At 43.8% G+C, this 20,347-nt stretch overlaps 1 protein-coding gene across 2 annotated transcripts in view; it reads right to left on the bottom strand.

Annotated features, from left to right (window-relative positions):
• Positions 1 to 156: 156 nt before the first annotated feature.
• The window catches only part of LOC6584136 (uncharacterized protein DDB_G0283357), a 41,014-nt gene continuing 20,823 nt past the window's right edge, over positions 157 to 20,347 (bottom strand). Inside the window, exons 3-12 of one of the 2 annotated variants that reach the window (XM_032732147.2) lie at positions 13,188 to 13,371; positions 11,988 to 12,170; positions 10,660 to 11,916; positions 10,007 to 10,580; positions 8,548 to 8,889; positions 2,948 to 3,533; positions 2,115 to 2,460; positions 1,400 to 1,648; positions 1,099 to 1,307; positions 157 to 948 (exon numbers count right to left, since the gene is read on the bottom strand). In XM_032732147.2, the coding sequence (XP_032588038.1) occupies positions 558 to 948; positions 1,099 to 1,307; positions 1,400 to 1,648; positions 2,115 to 2,460; positions 2,948 to 3,533; positions 8,548 to 8,889; positions 10,007 to 10,580; positions 10,660 to 11,916; positions 11,988 to 12,170; positions 13,188 to 13,371 (4,321 nt within the window). In that variant the 3' untranslated portion in view covers positions 157 to 557. The remainder of the gene's footprint in view (positions 949 to 1,098; positions 1,308 to 1,399; positions 1,649 to 2,114; positions 2,461 to 2,947; positions 3,534 to 8,547; positions 8,890 to 10,006; positions 10,581 to 10,659; positions 11,917 to 11,987; positions 12,171 to 13,187; positions 13,372 to 20,347) is intronic. The other variant, XM_032732146.2, reaches the window with a different exon arrangement.

Genomic DNA, 20,347 nt, shown 5'->3' with positions numbered 1-20,347 from the left:
TTAATTGATAGTCGATAATCGTTAATCGAGACTCGCACAACACCCAAATGGAATTTACTGCAAAAGTTTAAATAATTATGAATATGCATGCAAACCGATTCCGATCGCTCGATTGTTTATCGCTTTTTTTTTTAACATAGGAATAACAATAAAAAAAAAGTTGTATACGTATATTAATCATTTCTATATAGTACATATACAATGCCATAATCATGTATATATGTTTCTTTTCTTCTCTTCACTTCTTTTTTTTTTTTTTTAATGATTTTTCTCAATTTTGTTTTGATCTAAAGCTTGCCTTGGATTTGGAGCAGGTTTAAAGAATCGCACAGCACTCCTCTCGAGCCCATCGATCTCTTCACCAGATTACAAATATAGATTTCTTATAATTATGATATATATATCCATTAAATATGTATATATCCCTTAGCATGTGTGATTGCACGTTCGTTAAGTTAAGTATTTTCATGTTCGAGTAAAAAAAAAAAAAAAAAAAATTGGATGATTTGAAAAAAAAAATGCACTACAAGAGACTTAAACGCGTATTCGGCTGCAGCTTAGATCAAGCTCAGGCGACTGTTGGTCTTGCGCAACTGTGCCCGCCATGGAATGATGTTGTCGCTGTCGTCCTGATCGTCATCGTTTTGATCAAGTGCATCCTGCTTCATCTGCTGTTGTTGCTGTTGTTGTTGCTGTTGTTGTTGTTGCTGCTGTTGTTGCTGCTGTTGCTCAGAATCGTTGGCTTTGCCTGCAGTGGCGCCATCGCTATGATTCTCCTTGTTGAACTGGGCACTAGCTGGCGTCGGCATTACCTGCACCTGCTGGTAGTAGTGCTCCACATTGCAGCTGGCCAGATTGATGTTGTCGATGGACATGGCGCGGTTCTTGAGGCGCCAGGTGTCCGCGACACGGTTATTCTCCTCCACCTTGGGCGTGTAGATGGCCGCTCTGCAAAATGGCACAGATGGCGAGATGGCGACGGGTCAGAGAGTGAGAGTGGTGTGGAGGTGTGGTGTGTGGTGTGTGATGTGTGGAGTCCGCTGCAGCTGCGCCACAAGGCCCCCTAAAACAAACGAATGGAATGGCCCGCCCACTTACTTCAATTTGTTTTCAGTTTCTTCACGACGCGCCAGCAGATCGCGTTTCCATTGCGGTATCTGTGAGAGGCGGCGCGATTCGGCCTCCTGGGCCATGCGGTCCTCGAAGTCCTTCTTGGCGCGCTCGGCCGCCTTCTTGGCCATCATCTGGCGCTTCCAGTCGGGTATGACGTTGCCAGCCTGATCCTTTTCTGGTATCTGCAAGTAGATCTTTGATACGTATGACAATCCAGCTCCAGGTCCCCAACCCCCCCCCCACATCATTTCCCACTCTGCCGACCCAGTCGACACCTGCGACTCACCTGGTCCACATAGTTGTTGGCAGTGAACTGCTTGGTTATCTCCATATAATGCTCCGAGTCGATGCGATTGGCCATCTGCTGCTCCACCTTCATCTTCTTGATGCCGGGTATATCTTTGGAGATCTTCAGCTCAGCGATCAGATCGGTTTTCAAGTATGTATCCGTACTGGTAGTCAAGCACTGCATACTGAGACTCCGTGCGGGCATCTGATACGGTTTCGGCACCTTCTGCGTATCCGTGCGGCGCAACTGTATGGAAAGTGCAGCGGAATCAGCACACAATTGGATTTGAACACAAACTGCATTTGCAGCCATATCTAAACTAGAATAGGTAGACATCGTTCTACTCTTTGTCTAAGCTAAGATCCTGCCGTTCATACCAAACCTACAGCAATTCGACGATGCAATGGATTGTCCGCGATTGTTCGATATTGCGATACTGCGATATTGCGATATTCGACTATGGTTTATTCGCGTGTGTGTTTCGTGTTTTGTGTTTTCGTGTAATATTTTTCGTGTTGTAATTTAGAAAAATAAAAAATTATTAGAGCTAACGAGTGAACTCAATGAAAATCGGAATACTAAGGATTTTTCATATCGAACAATCTCTCTTGCTCCCTCCCAGCTAACTAGATCTGATCGAAACACCCTAAAGTGTCTACAAGGTTGAGTCAGCCCATTCCTCCCTTTCTGTGATGCCCTCTCTGGCACTCACCTGTACGCTGTTCAGATCCTGTATGGAAATGGCGGACAGCGGCTGGTGCTGCTTGCGCGTGGCCGTATCCTGGCTGCTGGGCGGCGTCGAGCCGTGCGGCTTCTTGGGCTTCTGTGACTTGCTGGTGGCATCGCCAGCCAGCGGCGAGAGCAGCATCGGCATGGGCGGCGGCATCATGTGCGGCAATGGTGGCGGCGGCGGTGGCAACGGCGGCTGCTCACCAACGCCCAGGGCATGCGAATGATGCTGATGCTGGTGCTGGTGCGGATGCTGGTGATGGTGATGATGCTGCTGATGCTGCTGCTGGGCGATCTGGATTTGCATGTAGTCCTCCGTATCCGTGGAGCTGCAAGGAGACCAGATCCATGAATGAATGAGTATTTGTGAGTGTCTGTGTGTGTGAGTGTGTACGAGTGGGTGTGTCTGCTGTGTGTGTGTGTGTGAGTGTGAGCCAGACCTGCGCCAAGCATGTCGTGTGCGCAGTATCATCTTCGGATTGCAACTGACTTTAGCCAGGCGCAGCAGTTGGCAAAAGTTGGCCTGGCATGCAGCACGCATAAAATTTCATGCACTCTGGAGCCAAGCAGAGCTGAGCCGAGCTGAGCTGAGGAAGTGGCTGGCTTGTGAGTGGTGCTGTTAATTGCCCCGCGCTGCAGCCAGCGATCGGCGTGAGCATGAGCTGCATTGCATTGTCTGCTGGCTGCTTAATTAAGGCAACTGTACTTCTGCCACTTTTGGTGGTAATTACTTATGTTGCCGCCGCACGAGATGTGCAGCTAAATGGAAGCAACTGTCGGCTGACTGCTTGTCTTTGCATGGCTTTCTTAACTTACCGGGCCGAGGATGGACACGAACGCTTATCGCTGATGCTCTTCAGATACTCGGACGGCTTGATGAGATGCGTGACGCCGTCTTGTGATTTGTTGGGAAAACTGGGCGGCACAAACGGCAGCACCAGCTGCTTGTTGACCAAATTGGGGCCACCTGAACGCACGGCAGCGCCCTCGCCATTGTAGCTGCCGCCATACTGCGACTGCTGCAGCTCATAGTGATCCTCTGCAGATGAACCCACGCCATAGATGCTGGGCGAATAAATGGATTGCTGCTGCTGTTGCTGCTGTTGCTGCTGTTGCTGCTGCTGGTGTTGCTGCTGCTGGTGTTGCTGCTGGTGATAGTGCGAGGGCTGGTAGCTGCTGCTGCTGCTGGCGCCGCTGCGCTGCTTGCCGCCAGGGCCCTCCGCGTAGCCATAGATGCTGCCATTCGAGGCCTGCTGGTAGTGCGGCTCACCATTGCCAGCAGCGGCGGCGGCGGCGGCGGCAACAGCTGCTGCTGTTGTTGCGCCAGCAGAGGCGCCAATGGTACCGTTGCTGCTGCCGTTGCTGTTGCCGTTGCCATTGAGGAGCTTGGCTTTCTTGTTCGCTGAAATTGAACAAATTTATTTATGAGATTTAAGTCTTGTCTGCGTTAACTACTTATTGTGGGTTAGCAGTTATCCCAGCTCTTTGGTCACGCTAGCTTGAGCCGCATTAACAACAATAACAACACACACACGCACACAGATCACACACTCGCAGATACAACTCATTGCGTATGCAGCGTGTGTCGACGCCTTTCACCAAACAGCAGAACGGCGCTAATGGATTTCGGCCGCATCCTAATCAAATGAAGTGCTCCGAAATGCAATTGCAGTAATTGAAGCACAAACAGAAACCAGCAGCTGCAGCGGCCGTGGAGGCGTGGCGGCAGGGGCTGGGGCAGGGGCAGGGCCAGTTGGTTAATCAAGGATTTCGCACAGCCGCAGCCATTCAGCTTGCACAAATGCAATCAGGACTAATTAAGCAGCGCTTCAAGTCCCACTGACGACAGCGAGTCTCAGCGAGGTCCCAACTCAAATTCAAAATGTTTGCCTGGATTAATATTCAATTATCTGTTGGCACGACAATTGCCCAAGTCAAGTCAAAGCATTTAGCAGGCAACCAACAAATAAATAAAATGGAAATTCAAATTCATGTAGCGGCGGCTCAATGCGAAAAGGTCAGCGAGTGGAAAGCATTAGGAACATCGCGTACAAACTGTAAATTTCGAAGCACAGCTAAGGAAAATCCACTAAAATGACAGCTCGCATGATTAGTGGTCAGCGAAGCGAAGTGGTGCACATGTTTGTCAGTTAATTGGCCGCCACCACCACCGCCGCCGCGCACCACTCGGCCTGTGTGTGTGTCCTCGGCATTGCAACTTTCACGGCTCAGCAACCCGTTTCATCCACTTGGGGGCAGAGCAAACAAATACATATATATAAATATAAAATGTATATGTATATGAAAAGCAAAAAGCGTATATGGCCGGAGCACTTAATGACGCAGTGCAGCGGGTTCGTGTTCGGGATCGAGATCGGTATCGGTATCGGCATCGGCATCGGCATCGGCATCGGGTCTGGCCTGTTTGGCCTAGCCAATTCGATGGCCAAATAAAAAACGACATCGATTGCAGCAATCGCCGACGCTTGCCACTTTTTGAGAGCAGTCCAACTGGAAGCTGGCCGCGGTCCCCATTTGGAAATGGAATAATTTGGCTGGGTCCAGTTTGAGCCTGAGCAGCAGCAACTGGTTACAATTTCACCGTGAAATTGTCAATGTGGAGCAACGGCCAGGGGCAAGGGAGGCTAGGCATGCATACAGATGAGGGAAAAGTGCAATCGACTGGGTACCAATATTTAGTCATAGATATCAAAAATTCAAGAGCTATTTCATAATGTAATGATGTAAGTATGTGAATTCTAAACATTTATCAACTAAACACTTTTCACCATATATTCTCCAATTCTAGATTTCATTGGGCTATCCAAAATATATCTTTAAACATTTTCTGTTGGATCGTACTTCTTCTTTTTTGGATCGTACTTACAACGAAATATATCGAAACGCTGAAAGCTCAGCGTAAAATAGTTGCGTCGCGTGTTCTTATGGATTTTCATCGAGCCCGCCATATTCATGGCGTCTGAGCTTGAACTTTGAACTGTCGTCGTTTTGTTAGCACACACACAGCAGTTCGATGACAAATCACATGATCAGCGATTGCACAAATTCACATAAAAGAGATCAAATGAAGCACACACACAAAAAAAAAAAAAAAAAAAAAAAAAGAATGAAGGAAATGTATCCACCGAGATTTATTCGATATATATTCGAGTCGCGAAGCTGAGCTGAGCTGAGCGCTGTGCACGTTGACGATGTTGCCCGGGCGAGCGTTGCTGGCAGCCTGATGCGAGTTCAAGCTATTGCCAAAGTTATTCACCCAAAGCGCCACAAGCAGCGGCGGCAGCAACAGCAACAACAACAACAGCAACAGCCACTCGACTCGTGTGCACTCCGAGTCTTGTGGCAGGCGCAGCGCGAAGACTTGTCAATGGCTGTGCGAAAACCAATAAAAAAAAAAAAATGAAAAACAAAAAACACGTTCACTTTCCTTGGGTAAAAGTTGTGCAGCGCGAGCAGCGCGGGTGGCTTGACTGGCACAACCCACATGCAGCCAGCAGAGGCCGTAATTGCCATGGCATTGTGTCCCCTGTGGCAGGGGGCGGGGCAGCAGCCGCTGTCAAATGGCCGAGCTGATGTGCTTCCGCCTTGGCCGCTGACAGCGCCAAAGGATCCGCAACGGCTTCTGATCGGACATGCCACAGGTTGGCAGTGTCAAGTGGCAACAGGAGCAGCTACTGCTTGTTGCACTTGCTCTATTGCTCTCCCTCTCTCTCTCACTCTCTCTCTCTCTCTCTCTCTCCCACCCTGTCCCTTGTACTAATATTTTCCCAATGTTTGTTTTAGTTTTTCTGCTTTTCGCTTGTTAACAACTTCCACTTCTTTGTTTTGCAATCTCAAATGTTTTTCCGTTACGCCGATTTTCCGTTTTTCCTGCTACTGCACTTTTTTTTTTTGCACAACGTGTGAACTTTTTGCACTGAGTTTTGTTCGCCTGTCTATTTAATTTGTCCAACTTATTCTCTTGGCAAACAGACACACACACACATACACATAATGCGAATGCATAAGCCATTTACGAATGCATATTGCAAGTCAATGCATGTCAAATGTCTGGCATTCATTGTCTTGGCCAGGTTAACAAACTCGGCAACTCTGTAAACTGATGTTTAAATTGCTCGATGCGACGTTTGCCTGGCATGCGGCAGTCAGTCTAAATGAAAACTCAAACTCTTGTAGCTAGTCAGTCTCGAAAAAAAAATACCATTGAGCTGTTGAGAGCTCCAATCAAAATACTATATCGAACGGCTTTTCGACTATTTAGCCAGAGTTTTCACGGCTTCGAGGGCAACTCAGCAGCTCTTACTGCCATAATCATCATCATCGTAGACAAGGGCTATATCAACAGATCCTAACTCCTGCTATCCACAGTCGGTGGGTTTGATATAAGAATGTCTTGTAGTTACTTAGTGAATTTTTAAAACCTTTCAACTGCCTAGAATTTAATTAGTTTGTCTATACTTTATTTTTTTAGTTTTGGAGATTTTTTTTTATCATGACGTTCGTAGCCAAGGGCAACGTTTATTGTATTTTTTTGTTTTTTTTTTTTTTTTTTTTTTATTTGAGGAAATAATATCTGCCATAGAAAAAAGCAAAAATGTTCCAAACTAAATGAAAGTTCTAGATTTATCGAATATTTATCCGTCCGACCTAACAGCTCACCTAAGATAGAGATTTCGTAGAGCAGAATATTCAACAACTTCCACGCTTCCATAATCAACCAAGATCACGTCTATTTAAAAATGTTCCTAAATAACAAAGATCAATAGTTGGTTGATTTCACAAACTACCTATCTATAGTATATGCTATCTATAGTATATGTCTATATATAGCTGCGGTTATATAAATAGTATTATAACTAAGCACTAAATGTTTTGGAGAAATAAAACCTGAGCTACACTAGCTATATCAACACGTAAATGAATAATAATATAAATGCTATCAATATACTTTTCGAATTGTTTTTAAAATATAGAGTCTATCATTAAGTTAGTTTATACAATATTTACTGCTTTTGTATCACTATTTTAATGAGCTCTACTGTGTGTATCAAGTTTGATTTGCACCTCTGCATAAACCTGGTATGCCCACTGCAAACATTACTCAAGATCTTTAAATGATTTCCGCGGCAAGCCAATTGCGAGTCAAAATATTGATCTGTGTTCGATTTTAGTTGGTATGGCTATATGGCTATTGCATGTTAGTTTAGTTGTTGTTGTTGTTGTTGTTGTTATGTTGCCACTTTGCCAAATGGCAAACAAAAAGCTAACCAACAGCTGCACAGTTTGCCAAGTCTGGTTGTTGGGCAATACCAGTTTGAGGCATGTTTATGTCGCTAATTGATCAATCAATATCTAGCGCCGTAATGCCGCCCCGCCCCCTTGCCCCTTTGCCCCCTCGCCCGCTCGTTTAAGATGTCAAAGACCCCCCTCGGCAGTCGACAGTGAGTGGCTGGCTGGCAGGATGAGCTGATGCTAATGATGAACGAATGCAATGGTGCTATAGGGCAATGATTGGTTTTACTGATTGAACGAGAAGGAAGCTCGAGAACAGATGCAACTGTGCTGTACTGGTATGGGGAAGTTGCTTGGCTCAGAATTTATAATGCTGCTTGGTGCGCCTCTTCTTGCCCAGCTTCTTGACGCACTTCATCTTGGTGTGGCATCTGCGACTTGGGGTCGATGTGACTACGGTTGCGGTTGGGGCTGCGGCCGCTGAACTGGTACAGGGCACCTCCACATCGAACACATTGCGCATGCCCAGGGTCAAGATGTCCGGATTTGGCCAGAGCGGCTCGTCCGGATGGGCGATCTTGACGTCCAGCAGATGGCGATCGAGCAGCTGCAGCTGGGGCTCTGTGGCATATTGGGTGTCCAGTGAGCTCAGGCAGAGCGTTGTGTTGCCCACGCTGTAAATGACATAGGTATCCTTCAGGTTCAGATTCTCTGGCAGCTTGTCGGACAGATCCTCCAAGCTGGGCGCCGACGTCTGCTCGGTGGGCTGTGTCATCACCTCCGACTCGCTCGGCGACAAGTTTCCGGTCGTCGTTTCTTCCGAGCTGCTGCTCGGCGGCCGGATATCGACCAGATCCGACCAATCCATACTCGAACCCTCCGTGCTCATGGTTTACAACACCCGCCGCAGTTTGATTTGGACTCGGATGATATATATATATATATATATTTTTTTTTGTAATTTTCTATTTTTTCTTTTTTATTTGGTTTTGTTTTTGGGTTTAGTGTTGAATTTGTGATTTATAAAAATTGATTGTCGAAAATTATGTTGTGTGGCCGAAATTGAGTGATCCAAAATATCTGATTTGACACTAAGCCCACTGCCAGCTGGGCGAGATGACAAATTCTACCTCTACTACTCGCAAGCATACGAAATTACTTACCGGATATGGTGGACATGGTGCGATTGTGATTGCCACGCACCAGCTCCGAGGGACGCAGGCTGGGCTCCTCGACAACCTCCAGGCCCGAGTCCGAGTCGACGGCTTCATGTGCACCACTTGAGGCGGCATTTGTGGGCGTGGTTTGAGCATTTGCCGCTGGCGATGCGAGGCCAAAGTGATTCTTCTTATAGATGTTGTTGTTTGAATTGTTGTTGGAGCTGTTGTTCGAATTGTTGTTCGAATTGTTGTTGTGGTTATTGCCAGAGTGCTCCGCATTCAAGTTGTTCCGTTGCACAGGCGCACGCAGTGGAGGCGGCAAAGGCGGCGGCGGTGGTCCATTGACTAAGAAGACAGAGAGAGAGAGAGAAAGAGAGTGCGTGTGAGAGAGTGAAATAGTATGGTTATAAGACTGATATTATAACTTATTTTATATTAAAGAATTGTGAGACAGTCGTACTAGAGAAGACTTAAAAAACTTGTCCTGTTACTATATGATATTTTCTAGTAAACTATTATATCAAACCATATCAAACGAATTGGGTGTGTTAAGATCAAAATTGTTGAAGTATAATAGACCAAACTTCTTGTTATAGCAAGAGAAATGAAAAATGAAATTCTGTGTATACTAAAATTAAATTAAATATAAAAACAATTTTTAGACTCATTCACGAAAGTGAAATGAGTATATTGGTTTTGTTTTTTTTAAAGGTTAAAAAAACCATAGACTCTCAAGCAAGCACTTGCAGCATAGAAAAATAATATTCAAACATTAAATAATATTTTTTCGACATTTCACTACACTCTCTCACTCTTTTCCTGCACAGTAGCTTGTAGCAAGTATTAAGTTTCTATTATGCTATGTACAATTTTCAAATAATCAATTCATTAATTCATGTGGAGCTTACACTATTCATAAGAATATTCAGACAGCTTAATAATATTAATATCATATTATTGACCATGTTTGACTTTCAATCAGATAGATTGCTTTTTATAATTTTAGACAAACTTTACAATAATAAGAAAAACTTCATGATCAGTAATATAATATCAATGGACATCCTGATCTGATCACAAGTTCATTCTAATTGAAAGTGTAAGATATATTTAGGGTTATCTTAACATCCACATTGGAAACTTTACAATATTTAGATATTCATATTCAGTTTCAAACTGGCATTCAAAAGCTTATTTCATCTGCAGGCGCAGCCAACTTAACGCGATGCAGTGCTGCCAGATAGTCACAATTTGAAGCCGCAGCCAATTTAATGTAAATCAACTCAAAGAAAGCTATTTCTATGTAAATCTCAAGGAGATTTCTAGTAACAATAAACAGTTAGTGTAATACTCCTGAACAATTTGATCTGGTTTTTAGCATTTATAGATAATGGCTCATAAATTGATCGCAATTACAATATATGTATATTCAGCGATCTCTCTCTCATCTCACTTGACTTACCCACGGCCAGATTCTGCATGGGCGGCGCCGAGGAGACACGTTTCAAGTTTCTATTCATGTTGCTGTTGCCGTTGTTGGCGCCATTTTGATTGATGCTGTTGGTGCTGCCGCTGTTGGTGTTGCTGATCATGTTGATGTTGCTATTGCTGCTGCTGCTGTTATTGTTGTTGTTGTTGTTGTGACTGTGATTGTTGCTGTGCATTGAGATATTGGGATTGCTGCTGAGCAGGCCAGCGTCCGCCAGATTGTTGCGTATCATGGAGTTCTTGTGCGTCTGCTTGGTGCGCTCGGCCACATCCTCGGGCGGGCAGACACTCTCGTAGGTGTCGCTCTTGATGCCGCCATTGAGCAGCTGATTCTTCAGATTCAGATTCACGTTCTTGGCGCTGTAGCTATCCTTCAGGCTCGAATCGTATTTACTGCTGTGCAGACCAATCATCGAATGCGACTTGTTGCGATTCAATACGCTCATGTTGCCGTTGTTGTTGTTGCTGTTGCTAGTGTTGTTGTTGTTGCTGTTATTATTATTGTTGTTGCTGCTGTTGTTGTAATTGCTGCGCTTGTTGTTCAAGTGCTGGAAGAGGAGCAGAGAATAAGAGAGAGACATAGATGAAATCCACTGGCACGAGTCACCCTGTTTAATCGCTACTCACATGATTGCTGTACTGCAGCACAACATCGGTGCTGCGCGTGGAGCTGGCGCTGGCCGAACGCGAATGGGAGCCACTGTCACGGGAACGCGATCTGCCCACGCTGTATTTGTGCTGCAGCTGTTGCTGCTGTTGTTGCTGCTGTTGCTGCTGTTGTTGCTGCTGTTGCTGTTGCTGCTGCTGCTGCAGCTGATGCTGGTGCTGATGTTGCTTGCGTGACTCCTCGCGCACCAAATATATATCCTCGTAGTCGTGATCGCCATTCTGATTGCCATTGGTGCTGATGTTGCTGCTGCTGCTCTTGTGCTGCTTGTAGTTGCTGTTGTTATTGCCGCTGTTGCTGCTGCTGTTATTATTGTTGTTGTTGTTGTTCTTTAGATTGCTGCTAGTGCTGATGTTGCCGCTGCTGCCATGCCTATTGAAGCTCTGGCTGCGCAACTGATGCTGCTGCTGCTGCTGCTGCTGATGCTGGAGATGATTGTGACTGTGATGATGACTGCTGCTCTTTGGCGAGTTGAAGCTGGACGCGATGGAGACGGACTCGTCGGAGCCGCTGCCGGCGCCACTCGAACTGGAGTGGACATCGGCCTGGATGGTCATGATCGCATTGCCGGCCTTCGATTGCAGCGAGTGCAATGGATGCGGCATCTGGTGCTGCTTCACGCTGCTGCAGTCCGAGTCGACGAACAGATCGCGCACCCGATTGTAGATGATCTCCTGCGGATCGTGCAGGAAGAACGACTCGCCCGAGATGCTGCCGTTCGGCGAGGGCGTGGCATACATGCCCCCATTGCGCATCGGGTTCACATAGAGCCCATCGTTGGGCAGCAGTGCGCCGCCGGCGCTCGAGCTGCCGCCAGCACCACCAGCCCCGCCCGCTGCCCCATTGCAGCCGTAGAGCTTCTCCGAGGAGCTGCGCGACTGCTGCGAGTACAGGGCGTCGCTGTTCTTGCGCGTGATGCCGACGCCCAGGCCGACGCCCGCTGCGGCAGCTGCTGCCGTCACAGCTGGCGGATGCAAGTAGAATGGCTCCACATCGGAGCTGAGCGTGGATGAGGACTTTGACTTGATTGTGTTGCTGCGGCTCGTCTGCTTGCTCGAATTCGTGTTCGAGTTGCAGCTGCTGCTCATGTGCTGCAATTGTTGCTGCTGTTGTTGCTGTTGCTGATGCTGATGTTGGTGCTGCGACTTGTGGCGCTGTGTGTTGTTCTTGTTGTTGTAGTCGACGGTGGTGCCGTGCTGCACGAGCACGTTGAGACACTGCAACGAAGAAATGGACGTTGATTAAATGAGAGTCCCTTTACCCATTGGCAGCTAGCGTCGCTACTCACCTCCACCTGCTGATTCTCGGCCGCATCGTTGATCGGCGATTTGCCATATTTGTCCAGTGACAATTTGGCGCCGTGGTTGAGCAGCCACCGCACCACCGACAGATGGCCACGCGAGGCGGCAAAATGCAGTGGCGTGGCACCGTCACCATCGCGCAAATTCGGATCCACGCCCTGATCCTGGACCTGTAGATGCAATCAAAGAAATGTTTGAATTCCAAGAGATAATTTAACTTAGATCGATGTTTGCTGCTGCTGCTCATTGAGCTTAGACAAATCGCATGGAGAGGCGCTGACTCGAAGAGAAACTTCTTAACAGGCATTTGGTAACATCTGTTAACTAACAGAGTGAGCGAGAGAGAGAGAGAGAGAATATTGCCGTAGAAGTAATGTAAGAAGCGAGACCTCGTAGGACAGCATAAAGGCTGTCCAAGTTGCCTTTCCTCTGCGTTTGTCAACTGCTCCACAAGGATCCATTGTGAACTGTCAGTGGCTGTGACGTGTGGTCGTGTGGCTCGACTAGACTTGACTCGCTCTGTGGACACAACTCAAGCAAAGCTCAGCTCCACTCAACTCACATGAATGTGGAAAGTGGTCGACTTGAGTGTGTCTGTGTGTGTGTGTGTGTGTAATGCAAAACTATTTAGCTCAATTTAGAAAGGTGATTTTCAACTGGCACCCAAAGTCGGCCTGGCGAGATGTCCAGTTTATGTCGTTGGATCTATAAGAAATACAGAAAGAGACAGCCCACGCTTGGGGGAGAGAAGAGTCAAAGAGCGAAGAGAGAAGAGTGAAGAAGCTGCAACGGATAAATTCGCATTCTCAGCGGATATAAAGAATAAAAGAACAGAGTTTTAAGACTTTGACTTTGACTTTGACTTCGAGTTTGACTGTTGCTGGTCCGATGTGGGAATCTGGTTAGCGGCAAATGCTAAACGGTTTGATAAATTGCATAGGCCAGGCGACAAACGAGTCGGAGAACCGGGAACCGTTAGTTGAGCAAACCGAAACCAGGACAAGAACCAGCTAACCAGCTGAAGGCCATGCGCCTAGCGCACACCAAACGAGTTCAGATTTGGTTGCTATTGTTGCTGTTGTTGTTGGCCCCATTTTTGGCACATTTGGCAATTGCAAATTTTTGCTACAGTTCAGCAAGTGTGTATATGTGTGTGTGTTTGTGTGTGTGTGCTTTGGTATACTCACCATCCATTTGAGGCAATCCAAGCAGCCCATTTGTGAAGCGGCATGGATCGGTGCCATTCCGTCGCGTGCGCGCACATAGAGCGAGCCGCCAGCTTCAAGCACCAGAAACTTGAGCACCTCCAGATGCCCCTCCTGGGCGGCCAGATAAACGGGCGTGACATCATTGTCCATTTGCGTATTGGCGCTGCAGGGCAAGACAGATATATAGACAGCATATAGTTAGATCAGTATCTCTCTTGAAATCAATATGAGAGGAATCGCAGCTATGTTATCTGCGTTTGGTTTCAATTAGCTAAGGCCAAATTCGTTTGCAGTTGTCTAATGAGCAAAAAGTCAACACAGCCAGTTCCATGTGGCATGCACCCCCCGCGCCTGCTGCCTCCTGCCCCTGGGTGCATTCACTTTCAGACAAAGATTTCGCAAGCAGCAAGAAATAACTACATACATATACATATATAAAATGGCTAATGGCTGCCATATCGAGAGACTGCTATACATAGATGTAGTAGATACAAATTAAAGTATCATCAATGCCAACACACAAGACAAAAAAGCTACAAAAGAAAAAGAAAACTGCGAACGGCAAACAGCAAACAAGTTGACAGCTCTTTTTCATTGTTGTGCTAGATGATAGATGCACGAAAGTGAATGATAGGCACTTACTATAAGTCTGATTATACATATATTGCGATCAAATATATGCATCATATATCTTATATATATCTTAACTATATCATATAAAAGACATCATACGTAAAGGCTCACTTAGTATGATATGCATATAACATAATAATATATCATATAGCATACATATACAGATGTATCATATATATGTACACGTTCACTCTTCTAGAAGCACGATAGTATATGATAGACATTTATAGCTACAAGTCATTTATATATATATGTAAATATACAATATAGTTATATATGCACATCATATCATATGATAGTATATATAATATATATCATTTTCCATATATGTATCATATATAAAGATTTAGGTTTAGGTAGGTATAGGTAATTGATAGACATTTGCTTGAATATGATATGATATACATATCTCCTATATATATATCTCCTATATATACCATATAACCTGGTAATATACCATATAAATCATATACATAATATCACAGATATCACATATATTGGTTCATGAAAGTATGAAAGTGAACGGTAGACACTTACTATAAGTCTACCATGATCAAATTTCTTATTGCTAAAGGCTAAGCTATCATATAAAGTGCATAAAAATGACATCTTGTTATTCTATTGCTAGACTATCCTAATCTGGGCTCAAACAAAATAAAGCTATTAGCTTTAAGGCACTTTAATTCTATTCTTTCAAAGATGACACAAATGCAGATAATCATCAAGAATGGGGCTACGTAGATCGAAATATAAACTTTGGCTGAGCCACAGCTAATCAACATCGGCTCAGGCAGGACAAGACAATATGATCTTATTATGATTCTATATCAAGTTCGATCCACATCAATTACAACTGTTCGAACTTGCTCATTCATGAAAAAGTTAAAGATATAAAGAATTTTCAGTAATTTGCATAAAATCCAGCAGATAATCGATTTATAGAATCTATTTATAACACTTGCTAATCTAAGCAGATAACCACATATTTATATGTCAGTTACCAAGATGAGGCCCACAAATAGGTAAGGGAATTTCTATGTATTACATTTCATTTATAGAAGTAGACAATTTCTGTTACTTTTTCTATTATGTTAACCGAATGTTAACTAAAGTAGCCGGATTCATTCCCGCAGCCATTGCCGCCATCTCTGTTGCTGCTGCTGTCTCACCTTACGACGCTGCGTCGATTGTTCTGCTCCTTGCGACCCTGGCCAGCGCCCGCCACTAGCATGGCCGTGGCCTCGTCGTCATTGGAGTCGCCATTGCCGGAGACCTTACGCTGGTGCGCCTCCATCATGCGCTCGCTGAGACTGCTCAGATTCTCGACGAGTTTGCTGTCCTCCGGATGGCCGCTGTGCTTCTGGCCCGGACTTTGGTTGGAGCTGTGTGCGTTCGCTGTGTCCGGCCCCGGCTCGGCATCAGGATCGTGACAGTTGAGGTGGCTGCCGCTGCCGCTGCCGCTGCTGCTGCTGCTACTGCTGCTGCTGCTGTTGCTCTTGCTGTGACTGAGTATGGCAGTCGTGACGCAGTTCACTTCCGTGGAGATGATGGTGTGTATGTCATTGTTGGACTTGCTCTTCTGCTTGCTGCGGCGGTACGAGGTCAGACTTGTGGTCATACGGCCCAGCAGGCCCTTCTTAACGTTGATGGTCGAAAAGTAGCTGCAGAGTGGGGGAGTTTTTTGTTTGTCTTTTGTTGGATTGCAGCAGGACGTGCCAAGTGTGTGTGTGTGTGTGTGTGTGTCTGTGTGGGTGAGAGGGCATTTGGTGTGGGCGTTTGCTCAAGGAGGTGTGACGCGAGCGTGTTTCAAGTATTCATTGTGCATGGAGTAGACGTCACGACACGACGCGAGAAAAATTGCATTGCGAGTGCACTACAAAGGGGCGGTGGGGGGTGGGCGTGGTTGTGGTGCAATTGTTGTGCTATATTGAGAATACTGATGAATGCCTTTTGCTTACCTACGCACAGCTATTGTTACCTATGCGACTTTCGCTTTCACGTCGCCTATGCGATAATATAGTTCATATCACAACAGAATCAACTGGTTTTCGTTGGAGTTTTCCCCAATACCGTTACCGTTAGACGCGCGCACATGCACAGACCAAAAAAAAAATGAATAAGTAGATAGATAAATAAAATGCTGAAACGGTTAAATGAAAAATCACTTTGATTCGTATTCGTTTCGATTGTTTTTCATTGCGTTTTTTCGAGTTTGGACTTTTAACTGTTTTCGGCTTCCGTTAATTTGCATTTCGAGTTTGGGGCCCGGGCCTCATGCATATTTCGTATATCAATCTCGTTAGCTGGCTGCAGCAGCCGTCACTCGAAACCGAAAGTCGAACTGTCTGTCGCTGGCTTGCCAGTTGTTGCCGGGCGCATCAATCTGCATCTGCAACTGCAACTGCAACTGCAACTGCAACTGCCACGGATGTTACAGGTGCAACTGACTCTCAGCGGGTACGCCACGCGATTGAGCCAGCGTCTGGCTGGCTGCCCCAGCAAACTTCTAGCGCGTTTTGTTTCGCTTTTGCCCCTGCTGATGCTGCTGCTGCTGCTGCTCAGCTTCTTTCTGCTCAGCTTCTTTTTTTTCGGTGTGAAATTAACGCTTAAATGCGCCAAATGCACAACAAAAACAAGTAAAAACATTTAAACACAAAAAAAAAAAATGGAATGAAGAGCAGATCATACGCCAAAGACGCAAAGACTTTTCTCTCCATGTTACGCCCGGGCGAAGCGGCGGAGCTCTCTCCGCGCCGCTTCTCTGCTCGGCTACAGCAGCCACTGGCTATGATGCGCAATTGCTACCATTTGTCTGCGATATTAGCCACAGCACAGTGGGTCGAGTAGCGAAATAAAGACTACAATTTAGATAAATAAACTTGCTCATTTTGACTAATGATGGCTAACTATAATTATAAAAAATTACTTTAATTCATTTAAAGTTTAATTATATATTTTTAAATATCTATAAATATCTAATATCTCAAATGCAGAAAAATCTATAAACAATATAGTTTACTATAGCTTGCAGTATATAAAACATTCTTTGTCTTCTATACATCATAAGCAAAATTGTACATATTGGCAAAATTTAATAAACCTTGAAAGCAAATGTATAAATTATGCCAACAAAATACATATACCATAAATATGAAAGGTTAATCAAATAAAAAATCTGTATTTATAATCTATATCAAGTCGAAAGGAAGCTCCAATAAAATAATGAGCTCGAATGAAACAGTCCACAATATGCATAAATATAAATATATGCATAGATAGTACATATCAATATATTTTTATTTTTTTTCGTTTTACCAGGCTAATTTATAAATGTTTTCAAAATCTAGGTACATCAAATATCAGAACAAAATATATACTAAGTATTTAGCAGTTTTCACTAAATGTCTGTTCATTTCAATTTCAAAAGTTAGGGAAAGAAGTAGATAGCACTATCCCCAAGATTTACTGAACAGCGTCTTGACATTAAGTTCCTCAAAGTGTATCCTTTATATTTAAATTGTGATATTTATACCCAATACTCCAGTCTATCCCCAATTATGGGTACGTCTTTCATAGCCCACAAAAATATAATTAATTAATTTCTGTTTAGACTAAGTTACCCAAAGACTAGCAGCACACTAATCAGCAAATATTTCATTAAGTAAGCAAAGTCTGCACACTTAATGGCATAGTTATGCCCACTGTGCTTTCCCTAATTCACGTTGGCGGCGCTGCCTTAGGCAATCGACTGAGTTCAGCTCGGCTCAGCGGCGTCCGCCGCCGCTTCATGGATATTGCACAGCAGACACTTCAACTTCAGCTCGAGTGCTGAGAGTGGAGCAGGCGCTGCTCCGGCTGCTGCTTTCTTCTCGAGCGGCTTGGCGACTTGTTACATTTTCCAGCTTTTCGCTACAGAAATGAATTGTAAACCAATTAAAGTTGATTTTTCATCTTCATGTTGTGCTTTTTTCTCCACTTATTTCTCTGCTGCTGCTCTCATGTACATGTATATAGATTTTATAGTCGCAGACATCAGATTCAGCTCAACTGGCCCCTCCTCCTTCCCCCGTCTCTCGCCTAGCCAGCCCAGCCTCCCCACCCGCCTCGGCTGTCCGTTTCGCAGTCGCGTGTTTCTTCTGCGCCTCGGCAGCTTCTTTCTGGCTTTGTAGGTGAAAATACAGTAAACAACGAGTACATACATCTCAAGTAATCCAAATTTCTTGTGCTCATTTTGTAATTGCAATTTAATAATTATACCATTTTTTTCTACTTCTTCTCCTACTTCTTTTTAAATATATTATTTGTTTGTAATTTCTTTTGTATTTAATATTTTTAATCGCAACTCGCACAAGTGGAGATAAATTGAAACGCAAGTCTCGAAAGGCCGATAATTATGATGAGACTGGCTCGTTACCAGCTCAGTTGACAGTTAGCCGAGAATGCCACAGAGCTCCACAGATCTCGAGCGCATTTAGCATTTAATTGAACATTTGCGTGCCGAACGAAAGCAACTCTCGACACAAATACAAATACGCCAACGGCTGGCTCAGAGAACTGAGCGTAGTTAGAAGAAAACATTTCTCAAATCGATTAGTCGGTTCTCAATATATATATATGTATATATGCATAGGTATACATATATAGACGAGCTCGCAGCTGACTGACTGCCTCTCGGTTTGTTTGTCTGCGAATTTTTTAATTTGACCAACTTTCTATTCTTTCATCATCTTTGGCAATATGAAATAATTAAGTTTTACGTATATAGTCAGACTCTTCAATTCGTAGGTAGTTTTTCTGTCAGCAATATGCCTCTAAACGTTGTTTGTTTATCTCGCGATATATTTTTGTCTGATATATTTACTTATTATGTGCTTTAAGATACCTTTCAAAAAACATAAATATCTTTTCTATATATTTTCTATACTCTATATATTGTATTTTAGAATGGATTTTCCCATATATATGTATATATGTATGTACATATATTTTGTATATATTTTCATATACTATACATCTTTAAAGATACGGAATTCCTTTAAAATATTATTTATTTTAATTTATTATTTATTTAATTATTTTCATATACTACAAACATAGTATATAGTTGACCCATATATGTATGTACATACATAAATATTTTAACTACTTTTCATGCCAATTATACTTTTCTCTTCCTTTTCTCTCCTAGATCTGATCTGATCATATATGTATTTTATATTTCTTTTCATAATTTCCCTTTGGCCCACCTATCGGTAATGCCTTTTATTGAACGTTCTTAAAACTACTATTTTATTATTTCTTTCTTTGCTTTTCATGTTATTTCATTGCAATTTCCGAAATCATAAATATTGTAATCTCTCAGGTTATTTTCATTCTTACCTATTCTATCTAATATATAAATCGAATGCAAATGAATTTGCTACTACGTCTTGCAAAAATTGCATATTAAATTATTACAGAATTCGAGTTAAGAAATTTGCTAATTTTACGTTTATCCACAGTGGCTGAAGCCAAACAAAACAGCATTCATATCACATATTTTAGGTTCTGATTACCCTTTGACATGATTAAGTCTTCTATATAGACACGCCCAACTGCACTATAACTTTTTTTGTTTTGTATATTTATGAAATATATATTGGTATAATTCCGTTTTGTTCAGCTCATCACGACTTTTGCTGTCCGAGATTTTTTATATATTATTATTTCCACACATTTTGTATTATTCGCAATTTATCGCGCGTTCGTTTCATTTAATCCATGCACAATTTTTGCCACTGGAATTCGAGCACATTGAATTTTTCATTGTCGCTGATTTTTGTGGGTGTTGGCCTCCATTGCCGCACACACACACTCACACACACACACACATTGTTTTGAATCACATAAAAAAAAGAATATATAGAAGAAGGGTAGAGCTAAATGTAAAGGGAAAACAATAGCAACAATTGCTATGCGGATCCGTATGTTGCTCCGGCTTTTGGCTACTCGAGGGGCAGCTGCTCAGCGCTTGGCCAATTGATTATTGTGACTGACGCTCGAGCTACCTTTTCATGGTTGCGGCTTGTGGCACACAGGTTGTTGCTACTGTGCCTTCTTGTACGTTGCCGATGATGATGTAGTTGTTGTTGTGGCTTGCAGTTCTTTGGTACACTGAAACTGTTAATTAATTCGCGTTCCGATTCGTTAACTGCATTCGAAGCACTTTGAAGCGCGAAATTTTGTTTGTTGCTGTTGCTTCTGTTGTTGCTGTTGTTGTTGTTGTTGTTGTTGTTGCTGTTTGCTGACCAACGCGGCGCGGCGCGTACTTTCAACGGCATCGAGTGGGCGGGTGGCATGAGGGGCGTGGCCGCACGGCAACGCTACAAACACTGCATTGAGCATTAAACTGCAACTACACTTCACTTAACCAAAGCCACAACACATCAACAGCAAAACAAGCAAACAAAACAAAAACAAAAACAAAAAACAAAAAACAAAAACTGCTCAAAATTCAAATTCGTCTA

The sequence above is a fragment of the Drosophila mojavensis genome, unplaced genomic scaffold (assembly GCF_018153725.1).
Source record: "Drosophila mojavensis isolate 15081-1352.22 unplaced genomic scaffold, ASM1815372v1 contig_136, whole genome shotgun sequence".
Taxonomy (NCBI): Eukaryota; Metazoa; Arthropoda; class Insecta; order Diptera; family Drosophilidae; genus Drosophila; species Drosophila mojavensis.
This window is presented reverse-complemented; position numbering and strand designations above follow the sequence as displayed.